Genomic DNA, 20159 nt, shown 5'->3' on the forward strand with positions numbered 1-20159 from the left:
ATGCCACTGTCGTTCAGACTCCCCATGGAGAACGAGAGGGCTGCTGGCTCCATCGTCATGACAGCCGCCATCCTCGCCTGAGTCAAACAGGACACCTGACTGGGCGTGTAGCTGTGAGGTGCGTGACGGCCGCGTGGGTGGGGGGGTTTAAGCCATGCAGAGAGGTCTGCTTTGATTGGCTGAAGCGTGATTGCACAGTTTGCGCTCTTTGAACTGCATTGGACCACCCATTTGTCGGGTTTTCTATCCCAAGAGCAAGAGAGAGAGGGAAGCACAGTAGCAAGGACACTGCGTTGTGAATGCTCTACAGTGTGACAATATGATCCTAACTGGCTTATGTAACAGGGATGCCTGCATGCTCGTCTTCCAGCAGACAACGGCTGCACCGACTGTTATATAACTAGATCAGCCTCCCCACAGAGCCGGCCTGCGCCTGTGCACGGCACACAGCAGCCTGCCAAAGAGAGCGAGCGAGAGACAATGCTGCCTGCTGCAGGAACACAAAGAGAGTCAAAGATAATGCAGGAGTGAATTAAAACATTCGGAAGAGGATACTATCAGCAGCTTAACGTTAAAAGTAATGCATTAAATAATCAAGCCATTGATTACAAAAAAGTATTTTGGTATTACTATAGTTTTAAATTTTTTATGGGGCATGTATGTACAATGGCAATAGTGTTATATACTCAGAAATTATTCAGTACCATTGTAGACAGTAGGGTCAAAGAGTCTAAGACTGTTAAATTAAATTATATTATATTTGGTTAGTGACCAAGAAAAAATAATAAGCTCAATTTCAAAGTCCCCATCTTTCTGTTTATGTCCAGGTTTAAATAAATCGGTATGTATAATATAAAATTGTCTCAGACTTTTGGACTATATACTTTTATAGTATTCATTTGTATATTTAATCAGCTATAATTTCAGTTGTTTCATTTTAGTTTAAGTTTTGTACGTTTATTAGGCCCTTTTTGTCATTTTAATTTAATTTTTTTAATTTATATTTACCTTTTAATTTATTTTTTATTTCAGTTTTAGTTGTAGAAATTTTAGTACTTCAACTCAAATCTATTTTACTTGAGTTCGTTACCATGGCGACATTTAAAAAAAAAAAATATAACAGTTTTTTTAGGTTGAAGTTTTTCATCATTTATATTTTATTTAAACTAACATTTTACAACAAAGATTAACAAATCAACAATTTTCATAGTTTCGGTTTCATTTTAGTTTCAGTTAACTATGGCAAGACTGATAACACCGTAGTACTTCTAGTGTACTTTCTGTAAAGGACATGAGATATATAGTGACCCCACATATCATGTGTGTAAATATTTGATTTTGATACACATGCAACATAATAGCTCAGAGTAAAATCAATAGGTTGTAATACATCTCACTTTGTTGGTAATGTACACCATCACCCTTGTAGTATCTGATATTTCGTTGTCCATTACTTGAAGTACACGTACATCTGAGCCTTCCCCCATTACATGGAGTTCATATTGTCCCAAATGTATTCCATATATAATGGCTGACAACATCATTTGATGAACAAGCTGAGATGAAATATAATTATGGAGGGGGATCTGCAGAATGGATTTAAACATGGTAAAACATCATATATGGAGATATAGCCCATACAGTATCGTTAATTTTGAATAAACACACATGAGCCTGACAGCGAGGAACTACAAGGATTATCTTGTGTTTTCATTTATGACCTTTATATTCCCTCAGAAGTTCCTCTTGTCACATGCACAAGAGGATAATTAATGTAGTATTTTTGCATAGTGCAGCAAAAGCTAGAGGCAGTTGCTCTTGGGATTCGGAGCAGATAAATCCACACTTGCAGGAAGGCATCACAATCCTCTGCCACTCTGCTGCCAGACTTTGGGCTGTGTGGAGTCTAATTGGTGGTAATGTTGGGTAAATGTTTCCAGCACACATGTGCCAGCAGGACCAAAACTCAATTAGCTTTGCTACATACTGCCGTGTAATCCAATGTGCTTGGGTTTTACACTTAGAATGCAATTACACCACTGACAGCCGCTTTCAGTCATTTCACTATAAGAGCAGCGCCTGCAAATCGAGTACAGTTGCTCTCAAAATGATTTTTCTCCTCTCAAAAAGATTTTGTACTAAAAACCAGTTACAACTAGTTTTGTAGACTCTCAAATGGTCACATAAAAACAGAAGACTCCCAGGAAATAAAATTGTTTTTGAAACTTCTTTCTGCTTGTGGTGTAAGTCCTGGAGCATGTTAGGAACGTGGTAGTCTCCCAAAGCCAATCAATGGGTCTTACTGCAGCTTATCCTGGAGTAAACCATCCACTTAGACAGGAAAGGGGCATCTGACTGATATATAAAGTGAACAATCACAGTTTATTGGGTGGGTAAATACATTTACAGTAAGTATAGAAAGACGATCGAGACAGACAGGTACACAGACAGACAGGGAGACAGTCAGTCAGTCAGACACAGACAGATAGACAGACAGACAGATAGCTGGATGGATAGATAGATAGATGGATAGACAGACAGGCAAATAGATAGATGGATGGATAGATAGACAGACAGATACTGTAGATAGATAGATAGGAGTTCTTTAGATTGTTCAGATGATCGAACAGAATAAAATACTATGGTACTCTACATAAGTTTGGTTGGTGAAAACTTAAAATATTCAATGATGCAGACAATGACGGATGCAGAATTTCTTTAGCTAAACTGATGTTGTTATAATGCACAACTGCACGTCACATCCCACTGACAGCGGGCCAAGTATCGGCATTGTGATTTCACACTCGGTTAAAGGGATCCCAGGAGATACACTTACCAGTCTGGCTCTGGGAACTCAGGAGCAGAGAGGGTCAAAGCGGAGACAGAACATCCTGCAGCACTGCTGAGTCAGTGTGTGTGTGCTGGTGCTGAGGGAGTGAGATCATTTTGTTGATGTGTCTCTCTCCCTTGTTCATTGTTAGGCAAGCCTGCCAGAGAAGGAGAGTTTCCAGACAGGAGTAAGTAGTTTATATGAATTGATGAGGGGAGTTATTTTTCTTTTATGCTTCTTCCAAAGTTTGTTTCTCATGTAGCAATGATATATTGTGAGTGCAGCTCTGAGAGAACAACACAAGCACAGACTTAAAGCTCAACAATGTCCCTGATGAATAAACAGCATGGTTTGCTTGTCTTAGCTGGTTTTCACTGGTCTCCTAAGCTAAAAAAGCAGCCAAAACTGATGGCCAGCCAGAAATACCAGCTAACCATATTAGGTTGGTGTTTCTAAAATGTTAATGGAGAAAACAGGAAAGAGATACATCATTGTTCAACAGTTTGGGGTTGGTATGGTTTATGTTTCTGAAAGAAATCTATTATGCTCACGAAGGCTGCATTTTTGATTAAAAATAGAATAAAACCAGCAATATTGATTACATTATTAATATTATTACAATTTAAAACAACTGTTTTCTATTTAAATACATTTTAAAATGTAATTTATTCTGGTAAAGTTGAATTTTCAGCAGCTATTACTTTAGTGTCAAACATTCTAATATGCTGAATTGGTGCTAAACAAACATGCCTTTTTATTATTTTAATATCGGTTTTTGATATCTATGAATAGAGAGTTCAAAAGAACAGCATTTTTTTTATTATATATTTTTGTAACAATATAAGACTTTGTCACTTTTTTTATTTTTAAAGCATCCTTGCAGAATAAAAATACTACTTTCTTTTAAAAATATCTTGCTGACCCCAAACGTTTGGGGGTCAATGGTATAGTATTGTAAAATAGAAAAAAATACAAATAAAATAAAACAATTACATGTTAAACCAGCTTAAACTGCTGATCTCATTCTGGTTTAGAGGGCTCAAGTTGTGAAACCAACTGGCCACCCCAGCTAAACACCAGGTTGACTGGACTGGGAGACTATCAAAAACCAGTTAAGACCAGCAAAGCAGATTTTCCTGCATAATTTCATTTTGGGGCATTATTTAAGTGATGAAATGGTTGTCATTCTCATAGTAAAATCATAAAAACAGAAGAATGCTTCAAGCTTACTCTGATTTCATCTAATATCATGTTTGTTTTTGTCTGGCATGGAGAAAGACACACAGTTACTGCACTGGACAGCTGCAAAGCCCCATTTGCAAAGCAGAAAAACACACCCTCCCTGGCACATTTATTATCCTCAGACCATGTTTTCAAGTGGTTTTGATTTGGCACCAAGTTCATAGTTCTTAGAACCTCTGTTCCATACTAGGCAGAGTCCCAAGATGCTGAACTCTAACAAGAAGAAACCAAAGGTTTCTGGCATCAGCTACAAGACAGACCTGATTAAAAATGAGGACAAAGACAATGTGAAATCTTATACTCCACTACAGCAGCCAAAATCAACAGTATATTCTGGTAGCCGAGCTGAGAGAGAGTTCTGTGACACAGCAGCTCTGTGGATCAAGAGTAACGTCCTACAGCGAGTTCAGTCAATATCTCTTCGCTAATTGGGAAGCTTTATCTCTGCAAACACACATTAGCTCTCTGTCTTTATTACTCAGCATTAGAGTCATTATCGTCTCTCCTCATTGGCTGTTCTATAAAATATAGCTAAGGACATTTCAATCCTCTAACTCTCTTTAGTTATTTTTAAGTCAAAGTGAAACTCGAAAAACCATTTAACTTCAGTAACGCGATGGCTTAAAAGTTGAGGGTCAGTATGATTTTGAAAGAAGTTTCTTATGCTCAGCATTTGGCAGAAAAAAAAACTGAATATAGTATTACATTTCAAGTAACTGTTTTCTATTTTAATATATTTTAAATGTATTTTATAAAAAATAAAATAAATTCATAAATAAAAATATAAATTTCCTTCAAAAAAGAAAAAAAAAAGTACCATACTGATTGACACTAAATGTTTAGTAATAAAAATAGTAATAATAATAATAATAGGGTAAGACTTGATTTATCTGGAGCCTATTTGATTATGAAAGGTGTTTCAGATCAGATTTGAGACACAAATGCAAGTTCACAGTAAACTCATCCAAATAGCTATAACATAGTTATTTTGAAAAAACTGAATGTGTTGTATAAACATAGCCTACTGTATATTCTCTGCAGATCCCCTGGTTAAAAAAACCTAAAACTGGGCCTAAAACTGTCTAAATAGATCTTTTTTTCTCTCTTCAACATTATTTTCCCTGCCCCAACTTTCCTAGCAAAAAAGTGAAGCAATTTCAGCGTTTTTTTTATTTATTTATGAAATATTGAAATATTGCAGTCATGCAAGATCTTGTCTTCGTGAATGACAAGTCATACCAAATAAGACTAGGAACATGTATTAAGAAAGTCAATTTGACTTCTGGCTATAGTAATGCATTTTTCCTGCAAATGCTTCCAAAGGCTACACAATTGTGAGCGTGATAATTGCTTGTAACTGGAAGAGGGTTTTATAGTGAGGCCAGTTTGGGGCACTGAGACTAAATTGGGTAAACAAAAAAAAAAGCATAAACATAGATGGAGAAAGAGGAACAAAAGTGCTTAAATGACACATTGGTGGAGGTTTTTTTAATCTATGAAAAAGTGCTGATATGAAATTGTATAACTGGAGTAGTATCAAGTAATTAAAGGCTACATTGTTTGGCCAGTGATGACCATCAGCATTGAGCAATGAATTTCATCCATGACAAGGAAGATATAATCAACAGAACATCAGTTCCACCTGGTGGGCAAACAGCAAATAAAAATACAACCTTCTCATTCTGTTGTATAAGCTAAACATTATTTAAAATAAAAATGCATAATTATTCAAATTTAAATGTATTTTACACACACACACACATGCTGGTTTTTGTGGTTTATGGGGACTCTCCATAGGCGTAATGGTTTTTATACTGAACAAACTGTGTGTGCTATTGCCCTACACCAACCCTACACCTAAACTTAGCCCTCACAGGAAACTTTGTGCATTTTTAGATTTTCAAAAAAAACACCATTTAGTATGTTTTTTTTTTAAGCATTTTGAATTACGGGGACATAGGCAGTGTCCTCATAAACCACCTTCATATTGTAATACCTCTGTCATACCCATGTCATTATACAAATTTGTGTCCTTATAAACATGCGCGCGCACACACACACACACACACACACACACACCCCTCCAAAAGTATTGGAACAGTGAGGTCAATTCCTTTATTTTTGCTGTAGACTGTAAACATTTGGGTTTGACACCAAAATACGAATGAGAGATTAACATTTCAGCTTTTATTTTCATCTGGATCTGATACACAACTTGATAGCACCTTTTGTTTGAACCCAACCATTTTTTATATTACCAAAAGTATTGGAACATGTGACTGACAGGTGTGTTTTGTTGCCCTGGTGTGTCCTATTAATTGATTATTCAAACAATAAATAGCACTGAATGTCTGCGCTCAGTTTCAGATCCGTGCAGACTGCATTTATAGTTAGTTAGACGTGTAACCAACATGAAAACCAGAGCGGTGTCTATGGGTGAAAAACTAGCAATTGTGAAGCTGAGAGAAGATGAAAAATCAATCAAACCATTTCACAAACACTGGCAATAGCAAGTACAACCATTTGGAATCTCCTGAGGAAGAAAGAAACCACTGGTGTACGAAGTAACACACCTCAAACGGGTAGATCAAGGAAAACATCTGCAGTTGATGACAGAAACATTGTGACAGCTGTAAAGAAAGACCCTAAAACAACTGTTAGTGACATCAGCAACAACCTCCAGAGGGCAGGAGTGAAGGTAGCACAATCTACTGTTCGCAGAAAATTTCATGAACAAAAGTACAGAGGCTACACCAGAAGATGCAAACCACTCATTAGCAAGAAGAATAGGAGACGAGCCTCAAAAATAAGGTTTTATGAACTGATTTTATGGACCAAAGTGATGGAAAGGCTAAAGTTTGGAGAAAGAAAGGATCTGCTCATGATCCCAAACATACAAGCTCATATGAAACACAGTGTACACAGGTGTACATTATAGTACACATTACACAAGTAATGTAATGGCTTGGGCTTTCATCGCTTCTTCTGGGACAGGCTCATTAAAATTCATTAATGATGTAACATGATGGCAGCAGCAAAATTAACTCAGAAGTCTACAGAAATATTTTGTCTGACAATTTACAGAAAGATGCAACCAAACTGATTGGGAGATCCTTCATAATGCAGCAAGATAATGACCCAAAACATAGTGCCAAAACAACAAAGAGTTCATCAGGGGCAAGAAGTGGAAGGTTTTAGACTGGCCAAGTCAATCTCCACACTTAAACCCTGTAGAGTATGCATTTTACCTGCTAAAGAAGAGACTGAAGGGAGTAACCCCCCAAAACTGAAAGAGGCTGCAGTGAAAGCCAGGAAAAGCATCACAAAAGAAGAATGCAAAAGTTTGGTGATGTCAATGGGTCACAGACTTGATGCAGTTATTGAAAGCAAAGGATTTGCAACTAAATATTAAGTCTTTTTCACTTTAATCTGTTAATTCTATCTGTTCCAATACTTTTGGTAAACATGAAAAATGAGTGGGTTCAAACAAAAGGTGCTATCTTCTAAGTTGTGTATCAGATCCAGATGAAAATACCTGTAAATAAAAGCTGAAATGTTAATCTCTCATCTCATATTCATCTTTTGATGTCAAACCCAAATGTTTTCAGTCTACAGCAAAAATAAAGGAATTGGCCTCACTGTTCCAATACTTGTGGAGGGCACTGTATATATAGTTTAAATTATTTCTATATTGTAAATTAAATCTTCTTTGGTGAGGCCTGCAGAAATATTATTATTGTTTAGCCCTAAACAAACTTAAACTATGTTGTAAATTCTACATCCAATAATAAAGTGCACGACTTTTAATTTTGATTGGCAGTCAGATCAATACAGTTGATTGGAAAGACTAACAACTAACCAACAGTTTACATGAGTTTATTGAAATATATACAGCATTAGCACAGATTGAACAGCACCAGATCACTAAAAAACTACTTCTACAGAAACAACCAAAAGAGAAATATTGTCCATGGTATGAAAAATGAAATGTTATAAAACAGAAAAGGCACTTTTTCATAGGTCTGAAATAAACCTGGTCGCTTTTGATAAGAAATTATCGTAAAAAGGCACATGAAGAATTACTAATCTTGCATGTTGCTCCTAATAATAGACTACAGATGAACTGTCATGCTTATGTCAAACTACTTTGGGAAAAGCTCAAATATACTTTATTTATACAGTAGGGATGCACGATATTGGATTTTGCCAATATCCGATATGCTGATATTTTTCAACTCATTTTGGCCGATACCGATATATTTCCTTTTGTTTGGAAACAACACCAAATCTCTCCTGTGCAGAAATTAAACAACAAAAATAAAGGTTTTCTGACATTACATTGAAGCTTTGAAAATAACTATAAATAAACTATATATCAATTTCTGCATCCCCCCGCAGTACTTTGATGTCATACAGTGATAATTCTGCACAGCGCTGCTTCAAGACGAACGCGCCTAAAATCACACACCGAACATGTCATTCTGTAGGTGCTTTCACAGATTAAATGCAGTGATCCAAAAGTGTGAATCTAATCATCATTCAGAAAAAACTTTGCTTCAAGAATGAGCCACACTGCTGACGTGATCTAATCACTAGCACACCTTGAGCACATTTGAGTTAACATATTCCTCTTATCGGCAAGACATATCGGCATAATTTTTCATATCGGGCCGATGCCGATATTTACATTTAAAGCCATTATCGGGCGATTCCGATATCAGTCCGATAGTATCGTGCATCCCTAATATACAGTACATACTTCACAATCAGTTTCTTCCAATGTCACTAGCACAGCACAGGCAATACCGAATGACTTGAGGCAGACACACCTACAATACTTAGTTATGAAATTTGCCAACTTCATATTTTGCTTTCATAACACAGCTTTTTTTAGCAATTTTACACAAATGTAAACTAAATGTGTGGTCACTTTTAGAACATTTTCTTATGTAATTTTACTCCAGCATGTGCTTACAAATTAATAACAAAAAAGTAATAAAGAAAAAAAAAACACTAAAAGTATACAAAGTGTCACAGGTGGAAGGATTAACATTCAGTTTTCAGAAACATTTACTGATTAAATATATCAACTTTAACATATTAACCAGCCCTGAACTGTTCATTTATAACTATAACTAAATTATCTATTGCCACACCAAACTATTCTGCCAAACAACAAGCTAGATATGTTAACGTGCCTCTGATGGATTGACAGCACCATAATATATTAATTTGGATCAGCGATTAATATTACAGCACAGTCTGTTGTTCATGGCAGTGCGGTAGACCCCGGTCAGAGTGTGGTGTAGTGAGCTGTACGGGGGAAGGGTGTGTCGGATTGGGCTTATCTGCTGGATGCACAAGTTCCAGGGGCTCTACAGAGGACATGGAGTGAAAACGGCCCCCTGTTTAAGCCCCTCAGCGCACATGGGCTGCCCACGGCCCTATCTCCCCATTGCTTGAGAAAAAAGTGCTAAATCGGAGTGAAATGATATATTATAGAGTGTCTATCGTACAATGCATTGAACCCTGAATTTGAAATGCTATCATTGTAAAAAAGGTTTCTTCTTCAGGTAGAGTAGGTTTCTAGCAGCAGTATCATGCATATTTGAATTCGTGGCTAGGACCACTACGTTGATGATCTGTAGGATAGTTATTGTGTTTATTTGTTGCACTGGAAATGTGTGGCCTTAGGTTTGAGTAGCTTGCACCTGTTAAACCAACGAATAGTGCCAAAAACAAGATAAACTAGTAATATTGACTTTATAAAACATACTTAACAGCCATACTGAGTATGACAGCGAAATAACCCTTAAGGACCATAAGATGTGAATTATTCAGGATATCGACAACACGGTAGAAGCGACTAGTTTATATAACTCATTTCATTCATTTATCCTTCATGTGTGGAGACACAGCGACTCTTTTGCTAGAAGTACACTACTGTTCAAATGTTTGGGGTCAGTAAGATTTTTTTCCCCACATTAAAATATAAAATAAAATAACACTTTCATTAAGCAGGGGATGCATTAAATTGATCAAAATGGCAGAAAAGACTTTCACAAAAAATCTATTTCAAATACATTCTTAATAAATGTTTTTACAAAATATTGTGCAACGCAACTGTTTTCACTACTGCTAATAATAATTGCTAATAATTCTTGAGCACACAATTAGCAGTTTTCATGTGACACTGAAAACTGGAGTAAAGGATTCTGAAAATTCAGCTTTGTTGTTACTAAATGAAGGATATTTTAATATATAATAAAACAGAGAACATTTATTTTAAATTGTAATCATTTTGCACAATATTATGGTTTTACAGTATTTTTGACCAAATAAATGCATCTTTGGTAAGCATAAGAGATTACTGTAATTTTAAAAATCTTACAGATGCCAAACATTTGAACGGTAGTGTGACAAATGAGACAGCAGTGAATCACTCATTAAGCAAAAAGGGTGCTTCTCATTTCCTTAATTGTCCATCCACCTTACCTTTACTTGAATTTTAGCTCTTTTAATCTTAAGATCTTAAGGACGTGAGTACGAGATAAAAGGACGGAGGAATCAAAGCAAAACGGAATTTCGTGTTCACTTGAGCACTACGTCAAACTGACATTTTTGTGCAGCTATATTACTCTAAAAAAATGTGTGTGCTTCAGGTGTGCTAATGGTGAATGGCGACTTTCTGCACAGCAGTAATACTCACGTCATGCGTTTAATTTACTGAACAGCTGAAACAGACTTAAATACCTGTCACGGCATCATATACTTTTGTTGTTGTCCATGTTTTTTTTTTTTTTTATATGTGTAAGTACCTACCAGGTCTGTTTCAGATTTGAACCGCTTTCAGTCTTGGCTATTTAATGGTTCTTGGAGATTGTAATATTTCTAACATAGCACAAACATGGCCAGCTTGAATAGGTGAGAGAGTCTCACCCACTCAAGCTCAGTTGAAGTCTCGATTGGGGAAAATGACAGGAGCCACAAGCGTCCACAGGTAGAGCCCCAGACCCAGCCAGCTGGAGCTGATCTTCACCCACACTGCAGGCATAGTGCTCTGCATGGCCTGAGTGGTTATATCAGGTCTGAAGATAGTTGTGAGGAAAAGGCAGAAAAAAAATAACAATATTTAGGCCTCAGCTAATCTATGCTGCAGTTATGTTGTATTCTTTGTGACTGCATGAAAGAATGACCAGTACACCCTTGAAAATTCAAAAGAATCAAATTTAAAGAATGCCATACAGGTTTGGAACTAAATGATGATTATTTTCATTACTCGGTGAACTATTCCTTTAAACTATAATAGGTGAAAGTATTTTTAAATTTAAAACTTGAACTTTTTGGTTCAATCCAAAATCCAAAAGTGGAAGAATGAGCACTTACTTGTACCAGTTAGTGAGTGTCATCATAATGTAGAGAGAGGCCAGTAAGAGGTGGAAGTGGAAAAAGGAATAGTTGTATGTGACGCCATCCTCCTCATTGTCCACGACATGCCGCATTCCGTCTTTGCCCACCTCCTCCCCTCCCATAGCACCTTTCCCTTCCTCTGTCTGCATCAGCCTGTTCACCTGAGCATTACTGGATGAACGGATGCTGAAAAGAGAAAAGACATCACATGGACACTAGCATGAGAATGATGTTCACTTCTCTCAGATTCATATTTAGTTGATGATGAGCTAGATTGGGGGTAGAGTTTAAAGGCAGAGAGGCTGTTTTTTCTGACTTGGCAAAATGTATAATTTTCTCACACTTGCCAATGGATGGCAAATTAATTGAGGAAATTTGGATGTCAAAGGTTAATAAATTTATTTAGGAAAGATCAATACTGACAGTAGAGAAAAAATATTTCAAATACAGTAAACGCTGTTCTATTAAACTTTATATTCATCAAAGAACCTCAAAAAAAGTTCATGATTGGTTTCCAAAAAAAATATTAAGCAGCAGAACTGTTTTCAACATGAACAGTAATAAACATGTCTTAAGCATCAAATTAGCATATTAGAATAATTTCTGAAGGATCATGTGACATGGAAGACTGGAGTAATGATGCTGAAATTAAACTTCGCATTAAAGAAATAACATTTTAAAATTTACATAAAGAAAAAGGGTTATTTTACATTTTTACAATCTCTCACAATAATACTGCTTTTATTGTGTTTTTAATCAAATAGATGCAGCTTTTTTGAGCATTATAGACTTCTTTTTAAACAAACAAAAAAAAAACCAAAAAACTTACCAACCCCAAACTTTTGAAATAGTGTATATTATTAGTGCCATTCAAAAGTCTGAATGAAGATGAATACAAATCTGCTTTGAAATAAAATTTTAACCTGCAAAAACTTTTGATCTTTTATTAAAAGCTTTTGGATTCTGGAAAATCTAAAGAAATGCTGATGCAAACTGAATACAAATGTTTAACATTTTAAGCATAACTAATCTATAACTAATAAAATAACACATTTAATGACACTGACCATGTTAAAGTTACATTTTAACTAGTGACTCTTATTGCCAAGGCCAATTTTTGAACGCACAGTTGCTGTTTGGCAAATATTAATTTTGGACCCTGCCTACAGGTGTCAACATCTGAGTCTGACACCACTAATCAGTCAATCAACCCATGCCTCTGTGCAGCTGGTTGTGAATGTCAAATTGAAATCTACAATGAATCAGCATAGACAACACCAGTTAACTACAGCGGCTGATGTAGAAATGTACTTGAGATTATCTTTATGCATTTTAAAATCATATACTGACAATAACAAGAGCTCAATGAAAGAAGAAAAAGTCATGTTCAAATTGTTTGTTTAGCTTAGTGTACCTGGCATAAAAGGTGCAGAAGAGGAAGATAACTAATCCCACAATGCCTTGAGCATCCCACCACTGCACCATCCCAGGCGAGCTTGTAGGCATGGCCTCAGTTGTGCTGATATTAGACACCAGGCTGAGCAAACTAGGGTTACATTCACGATCTATGCGTGGAGCCAGACAAATGAAGATTTAAAAGTGAACATATATACTACATTACATATAATATAATACATTACAACTACTACGCCAATTAATCACATACTTCACTACTAAAGACCATGATCACACCTATAATGGTCAGGTAATCACATTTTTAAAGCTTATCTAGGCTGCTAATAGGTATACTTAATAGGTCATAACAGAATGTGGGGATAGTAGTGGGTTACATTTATAATCTGGATTCTAGCAGGTAATTTGGCTTTATTCAGTAACAAGCATCAGGAGACTATAAAAGATGAGCATCTGGTTTGTATGGCACCACAAAACTCACCAAATATTGCATCAACCTGAGTAGGAACAAAATGAAAGCTCATAAAATGAAAAGAGAGACCAAAGACAGACAGTAAATATTTTCTGGGATTTTTTTGTGTGTAACTTACTAGGATTGTTGGTCATGGCTGACCAGGTAACGTACATAGTGTACAGAGTTATAATAGAGGACTGAAGCAGACCAGACTGAGGTGAGGCATCCTGCAAACACATACAAAAATAGAGAAACATATTTAACAAAGCACAAATCAGATTTTGTCTACCCTTGTAAGAAACAACCCAATATAAACTGCAGATTTTAATGGCTGGCACAGTAAAGAAAGCTTGTCTGTTGTGCCAGCATTGATATTCTTTATGCAAAGAAGGAAACAAAGAAGTTTCCTTACAAAGACAAAAGCTGGAGGCTAATGTAAACAGTAGATGACCTTCAGTACAACGGAGAGGCTGTTTTCTTATGCACACTACTATAAATCCGCATTCATGTCAGGATGTGTGTGTTGAAGCAATCGCATATTTGCAACAGCTAGTTAAAGCAGTTTTATCATTTCCTGTTTGCTGCTTTATGTTCAAGGTCTTAATGCTGCTTAATATCATAATATGGAGTTGTTTGGCCTTTTATCAGGGATTTGAAATTGGGTGCAGAGATGAGACGTAAATTAAAAGCACTGCAACATGCTTTACCTGTACTTTTGGCAGAATGGAAACCACAGATATGATGACGCAGACAATAAGGTTGAAGCTGATGAAGAACTTGTGGTCGGTGCAATTGTCAGGTTTGGTGTAGTAGAGATAAAACAGCACAACTGCAGCAAAGGCCAGGGCGTAATGCAGGACAGTGAAGAACAACAGACCTGTGGGCATAGAAAACGGTCTCATGTTTCGTTCTCTGAAAAGAGCGGATTTGGACACACATGTTTGCAAACCTATTGTGATGAACAGGGTGTCTTTCAGTATATCTGCTCTCTACGTACCCGAGAACCAACACTTGCTGTTGCCTTCCTCAGCATTCCTCACCCACACCTCATTCCAGGAGTGGGCAAAGTCGATCAGGAGGATGAGCTGGATCAGGATGAACATGAAGGAGCCCACAATACCAAAGTAGAACCAAACTGTGATTTAAAAAAATAAGTTATGCTTCAGTTGCATATTGGTTAAATGTGCTTAACCACAACATAAAATCAAAAACAAGCCTTTTTACTATCTAAATAAATGATCATCAGTGATCTTCAAATCTCTTATGCTCACCATGGCTGCATTTATTTGAATAAGAACACAGTAACCCTAACAGTAATACAGTGAAATATTACTATTTAAAATAACTGGTTTCTATTTTAATATGTTTTAAAATGTAGTTTATTCCTGTGATGGCAAAGCTGAATTTTCAGCAGTCATTACTCCAGTCTTCAGTGTCACATGGTCCTTCAGAAATCATTATGCTTAAAATATGCTGATTTGGTGCTCAAACATGTTTTATTAATATCAATGTTGAAAATAGTCGCACTGCTTAATATTTTGCGGAAACCATGATACTTTATTTCAGGATTTTATTATTATTATTTTTTTTAACAAAAAGTTTAAAAGAAGCGTTTATTTAGAATATAAATCTTTTGTAACCTCTGATCAATTCAATGCACGGAATAAAAGTATATTTTCTTAAAAAAAAGAAAAAACTAACTAACTTTGAATGGTATTAAATGTGTGATTATTATTATAATATTATAATAAACTTGTATGACTTTTTTTTTCCCAGTGAAACAAACAAAGATATTTAAAATAATGCTGGTAACCAAACACTTCTGGTGACAATTGACTTTTACTGTACAGACAGAAAAAACAACAATGGGATATTTCTCAAAATATCTTTTTTTGTGTTCCACAGAAAAAGGAAAGCCATACAGGTTTGGAAAGACATGAGGGGGAGCAAATGATGACAGAATTTTAGTTTTTGGGTGAACACTTTACACTACATTTATAACTATGTTTAATAAAACATGCATCTCTTAAGGGGCTGTATTTTCATACTTAAATTCACAATGAAACATACTAATGTCAAGATCTTGTTTTGGAAGTTACCCGTGATCTCTGAACACAATGTTCTTGTGCATCTTTAATTCCACACCATGACAATTCTGGCAAGACAGCAACAACGCGTTCTCACTGCTAATGTAATATGCTATGAAAAAATAATAACATCCTATTCCACTTTCAATACGGTCTTTTCCCATGCATCTCATAACATTCAAAATAGTCATTAAAAAGTAACTGACTTCTTCCCTGCAGGAGACCAGGCGTTTTCTGCATCCCTTGAAATTTAGCCCTACGTTATGACAATGCTTCCCAGAATAACATTATCATGACTATTGCTGCATTTAGAGCTTAACATCATTGCCATGTTGTCGTTGCTTTTATGTATTTCCCAATGTGAATATATGAAAATGGAATTTGTTCTATTATGTGCCGTTAACGGAATAGTTCCACCTAAAATGTACCATCATGAAATGTTCCATCTGGGATGAAAAAGGCTCCGACAGTGATGCCAACAAGTATCAGAAACTTGAAGAACCAGAACCTGACAAAATAGCCAATGTTAAATCAAGCAAATTTCAATTCATTTAGTAAATGATACAATAACAATAGCATAATAATATAACAGTACATTAATCATAAATCAGGGTTACCCGCTCTGAATAGCGGCACGAGGGTCTTTGCTGCTCTTTACACGAATCATGATTGCGGAAAACAGGAAAAAGAAGCATGCCATAGCAAAGCACATGCGGTACACTGATTTGTAGCCTACGATCACGTCACAGTTAACATGGTTCTCGACTCCTGGTATTGTGGTTCCTCCTTGACAAAAGCCAGGAATCTGAAGAGACATTAAAAACAGAATATTAACACAATGCACCGAAAGCACAAGTGAGGCAGATGAAGACTGATGGTGGGCCCACCTTGCGGAGCTGCGTCTCCATGCCAGGCAAGATCATGATTACAGACACCAGTGTCCCCAGGAGGAGGAAGAAAGAGAAGACCAGCCGGGTGACGGTGGAGTTATTGGAAGAAGGACAACAGCCACAGAGGAGACATGGAGCGGAGCCACACAAACATGAGGCCTGTAACGTGAAAGGAGTAAGAGAAAGAGCAATTATATCACCAGTTCAAGTATTTATTGTTTAAAGGGGTGGCTGACTGTTTTTTTTTCTAGGCTTGATTTTGTTTATGTGGTGCAGTCTAAGATGTGTTAATACTTTGATTAAAAAATGCATTATTTTTCACACAATTTACCTTTATTCTACACCGCTCTGTCCCTTCTCCCTTGAACGCACCGATTATTTCCTGTTTTTATGAAGCCCCTCCCTCAGAAATACGCAATGGGCTCTGAGCTGGCCCAGTGTGTTGTGATTCGTTACACGCCCAGTGCACGTGGTTGTATTGTAAATAATGGCATTGTCGATATTGCAATTATCATCAATTTGAGCCCAATTGATACGCAGAGAATATTAGTGAAGAGGATCGCGCATGGCTCTTATTGGTATGTTTTTTGTTTGTTGTTGTCTCATACTTTTAGATACGCAGTCATTTGTAAATGCTACTGCTTATGTTAACTTTTAATATGTGGTTTTATCCTGATTAAAGCTTTAATACAGCACGGCAAACACGTGCATCCATGTTTAACGCTTCTCAGTCATAGCTATGTGAAAAATATCTGTCTGTCTATGCATATAAAGTGTATAATTGGAACAGTTTATTGGAGCTGATGAGGTGAGAGAGAGAGATGCAGAGCAGGGGATGTGTGGAACAGGATTAAGAACCGCTGCTTTAGAACATTGATTTTGAAACTTGTGAATCCATTAGAATCGTTAGAGGACAGAATCTCGATTCATATTTGAATAGATTTTTTCATGCACCCCCAGATTTGACGGCATGGCAACAGCTCTTCCTCTTCTCTAAAGCAGCGCAACATAGCCTCAACCCCTTTGTTGCATGTTCCCGGGGGCGGGGCTTATCAGGATTTGTGACGTCACAATCCCGGGAAGTAACTCGTAGTCCCTACAAGCCGTTTTTGTAGACATTAAACTGCCATAATTTTAAAACAACTTTCAGCGCAGTAACTTTGCAGATATGCTCAAACAACAACATTACACACTAACGAACATTAAAAAAAAAAGTGAAATTGCAATCAGCCACCCCTTTAATTGCCATAGTTCACAAAAGAATCTGCAAAACATTATGCAGTGTAATACAGTAGTCAACATTTGAAGTGGATCAAAACCTTTCAAAGTTGTCCTAAAACCTAAACTCAATATGTGCTCCTGTCTTCGGACACCTTTGATGAAATTTTTTGATCCACTTCAAATGTTGACTACTGTACATATTGCACTGAAAGAGATAATTTGGGGTTGTTAGATAAAAAAAAAAAAAACTGTACAAACTGTAAAATTTTGAAATATTACCTTTTTAAGTAACTACTTTGTGTTGTATTTTAAAATGTAACTTATTCCTGTGACTACAAAGATGACATTTTTCCAGTCTTCAGTGTCATATGACCTTTTAGAAATCATTCTAATATGCTAAAAAACAACAACAACAAAAAAAATATTACCAATGCTGAAAACTGTGCTGCTTAAAATTGTGGAAATCATAATACATTTTGCTCAGGATTCTTTGATGAATATAAAGTTTCCTCCATTAAAGTATTCCACTCATTTTCATGACATTCATGGTCTAATTTATATATGATGGCAGAAGAAGGAAGAAGGGTTGTTCTGTTGCATGAAACAGTGAGGAAATCATTGTTAAAGACTTTGATCCTTGTAAATCCAGTCATGTGCACTGTATAAAAGTTAATTAAAAAACATTCAACATGACTGTTACTCATGCTAGGAGTGGCTGATCAGCTGATTATCCAAGGCTGATTATATATATATATATATATATATATATATATGTATATATATATATATATATATATATATATATTTATATTTATTTATGTAGTCATTTAGCAGATGCTTTTATCCAAATATATACAAAATATATATATAGTCACTCGTTTCATATTTCTCAAGCTGTATTATAAATCAAGCAAAAAGGAAGACTGTATTACAGACAAAAAAGACAAGGTGTGTCTTACTGGCACAAATAATAAGCGTTTAATACAAAACACTGCTTTTGCAACACATTGTAACAAATTTTAATCATAATGTAAAGTGTATTTGGCTGTACTTAGAGCAGATTTGACTCTCTTGCAGTGTGTGCTGTACCACCAGCAAGTAGATAAACGTTTACAGAAAGTGGCTCAAGCAGCATGGCTTGGGTTTCAAATGCAAAACTGAACATACCAAATTGCTGAAAACCAGCAGATGAAAGATCTAGTTTCTACAGGTTCATCAACATCTTGAATCGTGATGTTGGAAATGAAATAAATGCATTCAATATGTACAAATATATTTATTAATCTATATATAATATATATATATATAAACATATTATATCAGATTCTTTATTACCACATTTTTTCATCTAAAAAACATTTTTCGTAGCTATATCTTGGTACAGGTCAGTCCTTCACTTCTTACACTTAAGTATTAAACTGCTGTGTAAGCTTCCATTCTTTGAAAATGGGCGAGAAACATTATTACAGGTGAACCCAAATTGTTATTCTCAATTACAAAAACTGACTCCGAAAACTGAAAACCTGAAAAATCATCTAAAAATAAAACACATCGAAACTACAAGACTAATCACACCAAAGACTACATTATACAAAAACCATTAACAGCTGACATGGAATTATCATCCCTGGCACTGCTGTATAATTTCTTTAAATGATTCAGTTAATCATATGACTGTTATTTGTTAGGAAGTCATGGAGGATCTCTGCTATAGTTAATCTCAATGTAAATATGAGCACTCTTCCGTGTGCTGTTGTTTTCCAGCCAACAGCTCTTTAAATATCGCAGTCCATTACGTTAACTTTTTATAAATATGTTGTCTTAGTTATACTGTTCTCTATTTTCGGTTCATTTATTGATTTAGCGACGCTGTTAGGTAGCAGCTCGATTAGCATGAAACCATGAAAAATAAAACAGCACACTTACACAGCTCGCAAGAGAACACAACGCCATACAGGCTCCCATTTTGTATTAATAAACAAACGACTCCAAACTTTCAGAGGATGAATTAACAGTCAATTACAGCATGAGCTATTTCTCGTTCTGTCACTTGATTCCGGTGTTTGAAGGTGACGACTCTAACAGGCAATTCATTCTAATTCATAATAAAAGTCCGTTTCCTCAATTCCCCATAAACTCTACAAAAACATTGAACAAAACAATACAAATGAAACTTAATAAAACTAACCAACTAAAAAACATATAATTTTCCCCACTTTTTTTGTGGCATTAGATTTTAAGCTAAGGCTTGTTTATATTAGTTTCCTGCTTGTGCTGAAGTCCATATGCAAATGAAGCAAACATGGCTATTATAATGTAATATGCTATTAGATATAACTATAACTACGCAGTCTAATATACAGTATTTTAATTGTCTTAATTTCTTATTTATATTAATATAGGCTATGAATATGTAAATGAAAATAGGCAGTTTATGGACATGGTAATTTTATTTTGAAAGGTGAGCTTAGCACAAAACATAAATGGCTTTAAACAACAACAACATATACCTCTATAAATAAATACGAAAATAATAATTTATATGTGATATTTAAATTAACTTGATATTCCAGATAATTACATTTCATTGATGATATTTGTACATTTGTAAC

At 35.7% G+C, this 20159-nt stretch overlaps 1 protein-coding gene across 1 annotated transcript; it reads right to left on the minus strand.

Moving 5' to 3' along the window:
* Positions 1–7932: 7932 nt before the first annotated feature.
* Positions 7933–19651, minus strand: LOC306878075 (serine incorporator 1-like). The gene is made up of 10 exons (XM_079430172.1): positions 19474–19651; positions 16324–16485; positions 16054–16241; positions 15865–15944; positions 14347–14484; positions 14057–14226; positions 13486–13576; positions 12897–13047; positions 11459–11668; positions 7933–11160 (listed from the first exon to the last, which is right to left on the minus strand). Exons 1-10 carry the CDS (start codon positions 19510–19512, stop codon positions 11022–11024), a joined length of 1368 nt encoding a protein of 455 aa, XP_079286298.1. The 5' UTR covers positions 19513–19651; the 3' UTR covers positions 7933–11021.
* Positions 19652–20159: the final 508 nt, after the last annotated feature.

This window comes from Barbus barbus, assembly GCF_936440315.1.
Source record: "Barbus barbus genome assembly, chromosome: 12".
Lineage (NCBI taxonomy): Eukaryota > Metazoa > Chordata > Actinopteri > Cypriniformes > Cyprinidae > Barbus > Barbus barbus.

Bases quoted from the DNA above. Each gene is read 5' to 3' on its own strand.
- LOC306878075 (XM_079430172.1), bottom strand. From the start codon at position 19,512: ATGGGAGCCTGTATGGCGTTGTGTTCTCTTGCGAGCTGT. The intron at 16,242-16,323 runs GTGGGCCCACCA...ATGTCTCTTCAG, and splicing joins TGGAGACGCAGCTCCGCAAG to ATTCCTGGCTTTTGTCAAGG. The intron at 11,669-12,896 runs GTACACTAAGCT...TTCTCTTTTCAG, and splicing joins TTCTGCACCTTTTATGCCAG to CATCCGTTCATCCAGTAATG.